Source organism: Corvus brachyrhynchos, unplaced genomic scaffold (genome assembly GCF_000691975.1).
Source record: "Corvus brachyrhynchos isolate BGI_N302 unplaced genomic scaffold, ASM69197v1 scaffold22, whole genome shotgun sequence".
Lineage (NCBI taxonomy): Eukaryota > Metazoa > Chordata > Aves > Passeriformes > Corvidae > Corvus > Corvus brachyrhynchos.
Window position 1 is genome coordinate 5087783 of NW_008238355.1, and position 11624 is coordinate 5099406.

The 11624-nt window shown below is 41.6% G+C and overlaps 2 protein-coding genes across 2 annotated transcripts in view; one reads left to right on the forward strand and one right to left on the reverse strand.

Annotated features, from left to right (window-relative positions):
• Nucleotides 1–6296, forward strand: part of SLC26A1 (solute carrier family 26 member 1) — a 6758-nt gene extending 462 nt beyond the window's left edge. Inside the window, exons 2-3 of the mRNA XM_017735336.1 lie at nt 1–61; nt 1431–6296. Coding sequence (XP_017590825.1) covers nt 1–61; nt 1431–2951 — 1582 coding nt within the window. The 3' untranslated portion in view covers nt 2952–6296. The remainder of the gene's footprint in view (nt 62–1430) is intronic.
• IDUA (iduronidase, alpha-L-) overlaps nt 1–8674 on the reverse strand; it is a 42779-nt gene extending 34105 nt beyond the window's left edge. The window contains exon 1 of the mRNA XM_017735391.1: nt 8507–8674. The gene's annotated coding sequence lies outside the window, so the exon portion shown is untranslated. The remainder of the gene's footprint in view (nt 1–8506) is intronic.
• Nucleotides 8675–11624: the final 2950 nt, after the last annotated feature.

Below are 11624 nucleotides of genomic sequence, written 5' to 3' on the forward strand. Positions count from 1 at the left end.
AAAGGGTGTTTATGCTATCGGCATTGCTACAGCCTTGACATTCGTGGCAGGAGTGTATCAGGTAAGTGGTTGCTGACATCCAGAGGCAAGGTATGAAGTTCCTGAAGCTTTTTTACATGACCTAAGCTTTGGCTTGACTGTCTTTCAATGAGATACATCATCAGTTCATTTGAATGTACCTAGGACTGCTTTCCCCAGGAAACCTAACTGTAGGCAACTCAGAGACACCATGAGGCTAGCAGTTTTCTTAGCTACTAGCAAACACAGGTAAAACAAGAGTCTTCTGAAAGACCATTGTTTTGATACTCTACTGCTTCTTGGCCTTGTTGCTTTCATGAGACAATGAGCCCCAATACAGATATAGGAAATTCCCAGGTAGCTGTGTACTTCAACAATGAAGAAATAACTCTCTGTCCCTAGATATATTAATAGAGGGGTAGACCTACTCATCTACTTCTACAAGTTCAGAATGTGCAGCTCAGTGTTTTGCTAGGGGTGCTATTTTCTAACAAACTGTCCAAAAGATAATTCAAAGAAAGGACAAGAGGAGAAATCGACTGACTAACCTACTTTTCAGACAATGGCTGTGCTGGACTCCTTGACACTTGTCAACATGCTGCCATCACAAGGATATCAAGAGAACACAGAAGGAAGCATCATGAACATACTTATCTATTAACTGTGTGTGTGTGTGCGCGTGTGTGTGTAAACATACATATATATATATACATATATATATATATCAATTAAAAAAGAGCTAGCTATCTTCCTGTTGTAGTAAGGAATTTCACGTCACATTTATGAACAACAAAATGCCCTTGTGAAGTTCGATTTTCCAAAACTTTCTAAAGAAGGAGAATCAACTAGTTAAGGACAGAATCCTGGAGTTTGTGAGCTGTTCTGCCACTTCTGGTCTTAGACATGCCATAAAGGCTGTCTGTGCTCCATTTTCCCTCCTGTCCAGAGGGCAAAAATTAAAAGCTGTTTAATACAACAGCTAAAGTAGGGATCTTATTTGGTGTCATTCAAGTTCTGTTTACAAAAAAAAGCCATACATTTTAACTTTATTCACTTTAAGACAGAGAAAAAAGAAAACTGACTGTGGTATAATAGAAGTATTTTGGACCCACTGCTCTTTTGCATGGGAAATAAAAATCAGGCAAGCCACTTCAGATAAATATTTGACTGACCCTGTCTCAAGCTCCTCATTCACCTCTTGGGTTTGTAGCATTCCACAACAGTAAAAGGAATCACATGTTTTAAAAGCAGACTGGAAACAATAAAGGATAATTCCTGTTTCAAGACTGAAATAGCCAAAAGCTATTGACCTCCAGCTAGTTCTCCCCCATCTGTACTTAATTATTTGCAGCAATGGTTACAGCTCATGGTTTATTTGCTGGTTTTTTTTTTTTCTTTTTCTGTTTCCTCAGGTTCTAATGGGGATCTTCCGTCTGGGTTTCGTATCTATGTACCTATCTGAATCCGTACTAGATGGCTTTGCAACTGGTGCTTCCTTAACCATTTTAACAGCTCAAGTGAAGTATCTGATTGGAATAAAAATTCCACGTAGCCAAGGGCATGGGATGCTTGTTATTACCTGGATTAACATCTTCCGGAACATTTCTCAGGCTAACCTTTGTGATGTCATCACAAGTGCCATTTGTATCGTGGTGCTGGTCACTGCTAAGGAACTCGGAGATCGGTATAAGCATAAACTGAAATTTCCTCTTCCCACAGAGCTGGTAGTTATTGTTGTGGCAACATTGGTGTCACACTATGGTAAGTTAAATGAAGTGTATGCATCCAGTGTTTCTGGAGCTATTCCAACAGGATTTATCCCTCCAAAGGTACCAGAGTTCAACTTAATGCTCCGAGTTGCTGTAGATGCTTTGCCTCTTGCCATAGTTAGTTTTGTCTTCACTGTATCCCTTTCCGAAATGTTTGCAAAGAAATATGCTTACACCATCCGAGCCAATCAGGAAATGTTTGCTGTGGGGTTCTGCAACATCATTCCTTCTTTCTTCCACTCTTTTGCAACCAGTGCAGCTCTGGCAAAAACACTCGTCAAAACATCTACAGGCTGCCAGACTCAAATCTCTGGAGTAATCAGTGCAATGATGGTTTTGCTGGTGCTGCTCTTCCTGGCACCTCTATTCTACTCCTTGCAGAAGTGTGTCTTGGCTTGTATTATCATTGTCAGCCTTCGGGGAGCCCTGAGGAAGTTCCGAGATGTGCCAGCACGGTACCATGTGAATAAGGTGGACACACTTGTCTGGGTAGTTACCATGTCTGCCTCTGCCTTGGTCAGCACAGAAATAGGGCTGTTGGTTGGCATTGTTTTCTCCATGTTATGCATCATTGTTCGGACCCAGCGGCCACGGACAGCCCTGCTTGGTCAGATCCAAGACACAAGCTTTTATGAGGATGACTTAGAATATGAAAATCTCTCTACTGTTCCAAAGGTCAAAATATTTCGGTTTGAGGCCCCACTTTACTATGCAAATAGAAACTACTTCCTAAAGTCTCTGTACAGATTGACCAATTTAGATCCTAACCTAGAAGCTGCTAGAAGGAAGAAATATGAGAAGAAGGAAAAGCAGCATCTGAAAAAGGGAAATCACAGAACTGCTAATGGACTGGGCATTGGAGAAACCACTATGCAACTAGTTCCTAAGCAAATTGATTTCCAAGCCCTTGTTGTAGATTGCTCTTCCATCTCATTTCTGGACACCACTGGAGTTAATACTTTAAAGGAAATCCTGAAAGACTACAAGAATTTAAACATTTCTGTTCTCCTGGCTTGCTGCAATCCCTCAGTGATAGACTCTCTGAAAAGAGGGGGTTACTTTGGAAGAGATTTTGGATGTATGCAGGAAATGCTATTCTACAGTATACATAATGCTGTGCTGTTTGCAAAAGACCAAAAGCTTTCAGCAGATTGCTCAGTTTAACCCTGCATCTTCGCTGATGATTCGCTACGAAGTGACAGACGGAGAGGGGCAGTTTGCAACAAGTAAATTATCAGACACACTGTTGGCTGTGTAAAGCCATTCCCCCCTAAGAGCTTCACTTTATGTCATATGTCACATAGAGCAGCTACTGGAGAGACAGTCCAGGACAAGCGTGGAACAGGTTAGACTACCATTTTCACTTTAAAATGCAGGCAAAGACAATTTGGGATTGACTTGTCCCTTGTACCATGATCATTGTGACCCAACATGGATATCAGAGGACTGTTGTGGTGGAAGGTCTGCCCAGTATCAGCTTGTTCTCCCAGTGATTTAATGGCTTGTGTCAAGAAGGCTAAGCCACTTCCATGAAAATGCAATCAATACATCATTCTGGACACATAATGGTTTAAATTCTGGCTTGCAAGGCCCTGCCCTTTCCAAACATTCTAGGTGTACTCCTAAAAAAGTCCCCACTGTTTGCATACAAATAAAATGTATAAAATATTGTGGAATGTAGAATATCGCTCCTCCTTAACCACACAGGCTTAACAGTATAACCTGCCACAGGAGAAGAAACTACGATCCATCACAGGTTCCTCTCAAAACAACCATTTCCAAAAACTGCTGGCTTTGGAGTCACAGGAGTCATCTGTTTTATTGGATCAAATCTGTCATAATTAGTTACTGAAGACTGTGATGCCCCTAATTATCCTGGAAGAAATATGACTCTGATGCACAATCTTGTAACTAGTAAGATGATAAACAGGATTAAGAAAAATTAATGGCTTTAACTGGCAGCTACCCAGCTAGTTGTACCATCCTGTAAAATAAGTTGCCTCTGGTGGGCAGATGCAACTCTAATTCAGGGATACATAAGGACCATCAAACATAAAACCTCAGAGCTGTGATGCAGCACATCTTCCTACAAATGCCTGCCTGGGTTCAAAGAAAAACAGGAGAAAATAGGGTAGGGTGGGAAGGTAAATCTGTGAGTTTTCTTGAAGGGGATTGATGGATCAGTCAGAACTGCCTGGCTGGTCTTCTCTGATGCAATGCTAATGAAGTATTACAAGTAACATACATGGGTCAAGTAAACAGAGCAATGCTTTGTAACTTGTGTATCCCTCTATGTTGAAGAACTTTCATCACTGTACATACTACACACATTGTGGGGTTTTGTTTGTTTTGTTTGGCATTTTTTTCCTATCATATTAATCTTTGATTTGAGGTCTACTAGACCATGTCTTCTAGGGCTGGTTACTTTCTATAATAATTTGCATTAACTGCTGTTCATTATGCTTTATGTCATGTGATACTCCCCTCATCAGTTGTATTGTTGTATATCTTTACAAATAAGAACAGACTTGGATTTTGATTGTAACACAATTCGTGTTCAGTGTTCAGGCCCATGGCATGGGCAGAATATCCTGTTTCATACTCAAGTTTATAACTACCTTCACAAAAGGTAAGGCAGTTGTGCTCGCTGTCCCTCCTTTTTCATGTCAGGTTCACACAGCATTAAGCATGGAAGGAAATTCCATCACAGCTGTGCCTCTTACAACAGACTCTAAAAACAGGTTCCATATATGCAGAAGCCATTTCTTTGCTGTCCCATTCAAAAAAAAAAAAAAAAGTCAACACATCATATGACTTGCTCATTTCAATTTTTTAGGTCACTGAATGAAAGAACAGTCAAACTGAGGTTCTCCAAGTGCCCCAGAGTCTGTGTCTCAGAAATAAGTATTTTCTTAGAGGAAAAGCAGTGCACTCCCAAAAGACAAAAAGTATCTTCACTGGGACTACAACTAGCACAGTATTAGGTTATTCAGTGCTGACGTTTTCATGCACTCATTACAAAAGAAGCCTATCAGCTGCACACTGTTAGTACTGCTAAAGCAGTAAAACCTGACAGATACACCTGACACAAGATTAAAGGGTTGACTATTAGCAGTATTTTCCTGTCACAAAGCAATTCACATTATTATTTAAATTGTTTACTTGGTATGATTAGCTTCTTTCTGTTCTACAAGCAAGTGAGCAGGGCCCAAGGACAAAATATTGCTTTGTGCCTGCTTTTGTTTGTAACCCTTCTTTGATCAGGGAATACCTCTTTTAAGGTCCTGTTTGGGCCTAACAAGGGGAATGGGTTTATAAGAGTTACTGCCAGACAGTATCAATATAGACACTCTTAGGCCATTGTGCTAAGCAAGCTGTCAATGGAAGTCAAATAAAACTTCCTACCAATCAACACTTTCTTTAGCTTTATGGATCAAGCCACCAACATAGAACATAAAGAAAAAAATATGCAAAGATACCCTTAACTCTAGATTAATCTCATTTTAAAAGACAAAAAAGAAAGAGAAATCCCAATGGAAGGTGTATCCTTCCAAGAGTCTCTGGAGAAGAATGAAGAGAATGAGAAAGTTAGGAGTGGGAAGTCTCTTTTTCACCATATTTATTTTAAGTGTGGTACCAAAGGATACCTAAGCAAAGAAAAGACTATGCATAAGAGAGAAGGTAAACTTCACAACTTATACTATGAAGAAAGAAACTATTGGTCAGAAAAAACCGTAAGAACAATTTCCTGTTTAGGTTTTACTGGCAGAGCTGGCTCATAATCAACTGTGTTGGACAATGTCGAACTCAGCAGGGAAACAGCTTCAGTGCTATGATGTGGGGATGCTGGCAGACTGTGAATTATTTCTATGGAGTATGTAAAAGGTAACTAAAAAAAGCAAGCCTTTTTCTGGTACATTTATGTTTGCTATACTGAGTTATACTAAGATTAAAGATATGAAGATTGAAAATTAACAAAAACTGCTGATTCTCTTCTCTCCTAATCTACCAGAAATTAGCTACCACGTCTTGGAGAGGAGCTGGGGATAGGCTTGTAATTCCAACTAGGTTAATACTAATATTGAAATAAAATCATTATATGCCTTTTAGGAAATGTTATATGCTTCATGTAGATTGACTATATTTTTGTTCACTGTGATGCCTTGTGATTTACCATGTATCATGTATCTGACAGAGCTTAGTACTGCTACATAAGAATGGGAAAGGATTCTTAACTTGTGGACTCTGTGTGTCCCTTGGAACTGGGCAAAGAGCCACAGTCTTCAGCTCAAAGCGTCCTGTCTTGTTGACTAGTGAAGCACAGCCAGAATGTGTGGTCTAGGTGTCAAAATAGCTCTATTTACTGGCACTGGTAACCAACAACCTGGAAACTTTCCAGTCCATGAAAGACACCTTGGGTTCCCCCACAATCATGAACATTCCTGAGTCACAAGACCAAGAGACAAATGCATGCTTTTGGTTGGAAAATAAAAAACAGTTCTCTGAAAACAGTTTGCTTTGTGGTATCCTTTCACAGGTGGTGAAATAATGGGCTAACTCAGAAAAAAGAAAAAGATGAAGAGGGGGGCTTGCTGTACTAGAAAAAGTTAAAATAAAGGAATGCACTTGGTATTGGGGGATTATAAAACATAATGAGAAAGACCATTACAGAAGTGAGGAAGGGAAGGTGGCAGTCTTTTATTTGAGCACATCTAGTTCTTGGGAGAAACATGGTACCTTTTCACAGATGGCACAACTGTGAAGAAAAGCAAGGTCTCTGTTAGACTTCCACAGAGGTGTTATCTCCTGGTCCCCTGTTTTTTCTAAGTACTGTTCTTCAGTCAAGTGCCCATCTCCACATTTCAAGAAATGTTCTCTACTCATCAACCCCATGACATAATACAGTTCCACACTCAGATGGTTGCACTCAAAACCTCTTTACATCCTTCTGGAAATCACTGGTTCAGGAAGAGATTTGCACATGCACAAAATCAAGCATCAGCACTGAACTTCTCTGCTTGGACTTCTGTTCCTGCTCCTGTTGGTTTTTTCAGTCCCAGTGTTTGTCCGCAGGCTCCATGCTCCTTCACCTTCCAAAACTGCTGACACTTAGTCCACTGGTTGTCCTTCCACAACTTAAATGTCTTCTTGTCTTTGACAAATACACATTTTTTTGCAAAATGAGAAGTTCTAGCTTGGTTCTAAACAGCAGCAGTTTCTAATTTCTACTTGTCAAAGCTGGGCTAAAGATTGAGGCTAGAAGGTTAGAATCCTACCTTTGAGACACTGCAGGTTTTTGGGGGACTTCTTGATTGATTACTATGTTTACATGGTCCTAGAATTTTGCTAGTGTCAAGGATTTTATCCCACTTTAAAAGACTCAGTGCCTCAGTTCCCACAAATGCTGAGCAGAATCCATGACGCAGGATGCATTCCTCCCCCTCAGTCATTTGGAAAGTCCAATTCAACACATGCCACAGCCATGACAGGCTGGCAGAAGGGATTCTGAGCTCCAAGTGTAGATACAGCTATTTTCTTTCCAAACGTACTCATTGATTTTTCCTAAGTGAATTGGTTACAGAAACCTGAAAGACCCAACCCATCCCCCAGGAGAAATCTCTTAGACGGGGACTCCAGTAGTGGTGAGCAGTGACAGTTGTCTTTGACAGTGGGTCACTCCAAGAGGACGTACTCCACAGACCAGTAAGAGAAGGAGACAGACACATGAAAGTGTGTTTACTGGAAACTTCCACAGGGAAAGATGAGAGCAAGGAGCTCTTGTTACCTGTTATACTCACAGATGGACTAACAAAGAGAGGCCACTCTAGGGTACTGATGCAACACTTACCTGCGTGCAGGACTTCTGACCACCCTCCTAAAAAACTGACATACATAAGCACACTTTAATGAGGAAGAAGAAGTCTGCTCCTAATGCACACTCTGAAACTCCCTACTCCTCTGCTCACATGCCATTTCAGAGTCTGAGCTCTCCTTCCCCATTGCTTCCCTACAGTGGTAAACTCCCATCCTTCTGTGTCTGGGACAGCAGATGCAACAATGATGTGGATTGTAAATATGCTCAGCTCAGCAACAGTCTGAGCCAGGCAGAACTTTTAAGTGCTATTACAACTTTTCATGGGGTTTTTATGGTTTGTCTTCTCTCATAGACCAATTGCTCCCGCTCTAGGCATCTGGCTATTTGGCTATTCCCACTGGGCATCTTGATATGAGTGTTTTCAAACTGAGTTAAAAGGGACTTTAAAACCTTTTGGAACAGGATATTAACTGGTATTACCTGAATTCACCCTGTTTTAGTTCTCACGACCTGTCAATTGATGCAGTACACAGGGGGGTTCGGGATGCAAAAAAATAACTCCTATGACAGGCAGAAGGATTAGTGGCACCTTTCATTTGGACCTCTCAGTAAGTCAGGCCTGTATCAACCTTTGTTGGACTTTTTTGCTGTTTCCCATCTCCTGAATTAAAGGACTAAAAAGTAAGCCATCTTTTTAGTCCCTCAGCTTCTCAGCAGAAACTATGTCTTTCTTCATCTCATAAAGCTCCAGAATAATCCCCGACCGCTGGAACTTAGCTGACTTCCATGGAAGCAAAGACATGCCCAGCTTGCAACTAGGCTAAGATAAACATCAAAGTGAGCACCTGTTGGACCCTTTAATGTGTCACATTTTCCTAGACTTTGACTTGAGGTGTTTGCTTACCTAAGAGCAACTAATTCCAGTAACCAATGAATCCGAACTTGTTCAATGCCGCCATGTGGAACAGAAGAAATGTAGGCGAGGTTCAGCTCTTGGTCTTTGCTCAGGTCAAACAGGTCAGCACGGCTATGAGGTAAAGGAGGGCTTCAGGAAAAGATGGACAGAAAAGAAACACACGCAATATTAAATAACAGCTCCACTGGGCATGCAAAGATTCCTATGCTACATCCCTACACCACCTGCACGTTCCTACATGGCATGAGCAGCACTGCCTAACATGAGATGAAAGCAAAATGGAGCTGCAGGTTATTTGGGGCCAACTGGCTGTACATGTTGCTTGGCAAAGTAGAATATCACCTGGGTGCGTCTCAGCAGTCCCTGCTGCACAGACAGCAATCTCAGGCAACAGTGGCCAGAGGAAACAATATAGTGACATACGCCTTGTCTCTGAGTAACTAATCATAAAGGAGCTCACAGTTTTAGGCTTTTCAGTGGAATTCAGACTTGCTGACATAAAATAAATATGGGCTTGACTTTCCAATTCTTTCTCTGCTGTGGATGCTACTACACTTGTTAGAAGCAGAATTAGATGCTCTGAGCCTTCACACTCTTCAGCCATGTTCAGCTAACCCTTAAGCATAAGAAAGCACAGGAGTGTGCAGTTTGAGGTTTCTATGCTTGATTCTGCAAGCACTTTTACAGGTTCATGGCTATACAGCAACGATCATATCAACTTGACTTTGATGTCTACTTATTCCACTGAAATTAACATTACACTGTGGCAAACTTCTGTTGTTCATATCTCCATAGATAAATACTGCAAGATGGAGATCTCAACCCCACCCTTCACAAGTCAGAAACTTAGAATGCTGCACGGTTCACTGGGTTTGGGCACCCTCAGGGACTTTGATTAAGCCTCCCCGTATGGTGCACATTTTGAATGATAAAGTATTTGTGTTACAAGGATAAAACAATACTGTCCCTCAGGCTTGGTAAAATATATCCATGTCTTCACACTGAAACAAGAGATGACTTGTGCTCTGATGGCACACTATATACATATTGTTCAAGTCTGTGCCTTGTAGTCTGTCTCCTACGATGCCGACCAGACTTGTGCTGACTGTAACTCTGCTGGGAAGAGACATTTATGACATCCTTGCCTACTCTGTACCCATCCACATAATCATCCCACCACTCAGGGCTCTACGGATTTAACATGCTACTATATAACCATCAGTGCACAAAGGGAGAAAAGCCTGGTCCCATCTGGACAAGAACTTGACACAACTGAGATACTGCCTATCTATTATCCCATCTCCTGCATCCTTATCTGAAAGTTCAAGTCATCACACAAACCACATCCACTTATAATGCTGCAATTTCGCCAGCATACAAAGCACTTAAAAACGATCTCCATAAGATAGCTTCAAATGACACAAGTGATACTGAGAAATTACCAGCTTCACTCTTAACTAAAAATGTATCAGCCATCTGGGTATTTTTAAATGTTCCAGTGAATGAGGACAACGTTAACAATCAGATTCTGATGGAGTGCTTTACTACTACTCTGAAATTCAAACTGGTTTCCATTCAACAGTGGCAAAGACACTTATTTTTGCTTAGTCCATGTTGAATAACCACTATGAAATTCACACCCTGTTAGAGAGAAACCTTGCAAAAACTACAATGAGATACAAAAGAAAGATGATGGAACAGTGGGTTTTGTTAGTGGTGCTATCAGTATCTGTCCTTTCCTATTCTGAGTGCCAAGTGCCCATCCAAGAGAACCTCAAGCCTTGCTCCCAGGCTTTCTCAGCTGCTGATCCACAGCTGTGCACTTGCCCAGAAAAGAAGCTTTAGCAGCTGGAACTCAGTTATGCCACTGCATGAGCTTTGAAGGGATTTTCAGAAATACCAGTGTTAGTCAGGTGTTATAAAAGAGTAACTGCTGACCCATGGATAGCCTCTGCCTCTGCTACTGCTCCTCTGTCTTTCCTTCACACGTCTTGCTCATTTGCAGCTCTCCAAAGTTTTGGCACAATTAAAACCATGGGTGTTTCATGGGTTGCAGTTTAAATGGGCTAAACAAACTATTTTAAAGGCAGATTTTCATTAATGTTTCATAATATTGCAATCAAAATTTAAAACAAAAAATTGAAAAACAAAAGAAAAAAAATACCAAAACCTGAAAGCCCAAACATTTCTTTTCATCACAATGTATTTTAGGTCCTGTTCTGTTTTCCCCCCCATGGAAAACTAAAGAAAATCTTGCAAGTTGTGTCTTAGGGGACTCTTATGCATTATACAAAAGAAATACACAAATTCCTTTTTCCAAAGTACATTCTGATTCAACCCCTATTGCAACTCTTTTCCATATAACTGTTATTTAACCCACTGTATGCCTAAATGAAGGAGATTATAATCACTTTAGAGTAAGATACAACCATAGCAGTAGCATATACCATCGCTTGCTTTCATGCCTGCTAGAAGCCTTTAGCAGTCTCACAAAACTTGAAGGCTGTTCCAACCCCATTTAGCTGAGCAAGACCAGGCTTTCTCCGAGAAGCAAAGCGTGACCAGAATACCGAGTGGTGAAGCTGGGATTTCTGCATGGTCACAGCCTTCCCTCTAACTTAGGTCAGCCTGACCCACTGGCTGCATCGGAAAGGTGGTGCATCTGGAAAATGTCTGTCAAGAAGAACAAACTCCTAGAACTACCAGTCTTTTGTCTGGTAGCACTAGAAATATCAGAAGTTTTGACTGGGGCCCTTTAGGGGCCTTGGCAATGGAAACACTGAAAAGTAAAGGGAAATAGAACATATGTACCGTGCTGGGGAAGGACTTTACATGTTCGAGGGGGCAAGGAAGCAAGTCAGAAAGGGAAGGAATGTCGACTAGGCCCCTCTTTTGGCCAGCTCACGTTAACTGGCCACATCCCACATCCCGCCCTACACTGGTGGAGCTGGTCCAGCAGCAGGCTAAGCAGCAAGCGGCGCAAGGGCCCTCTGATCCCACAGCAGCAAGCCCGGGAGAGCCTCGGTTGCTCCCAAAAGGCAGCGTCCGCACGCCCTCGGGATCGAGAGGGCGGGATGCAGCCGCGGCGAGAGCTGGGGAGACACGT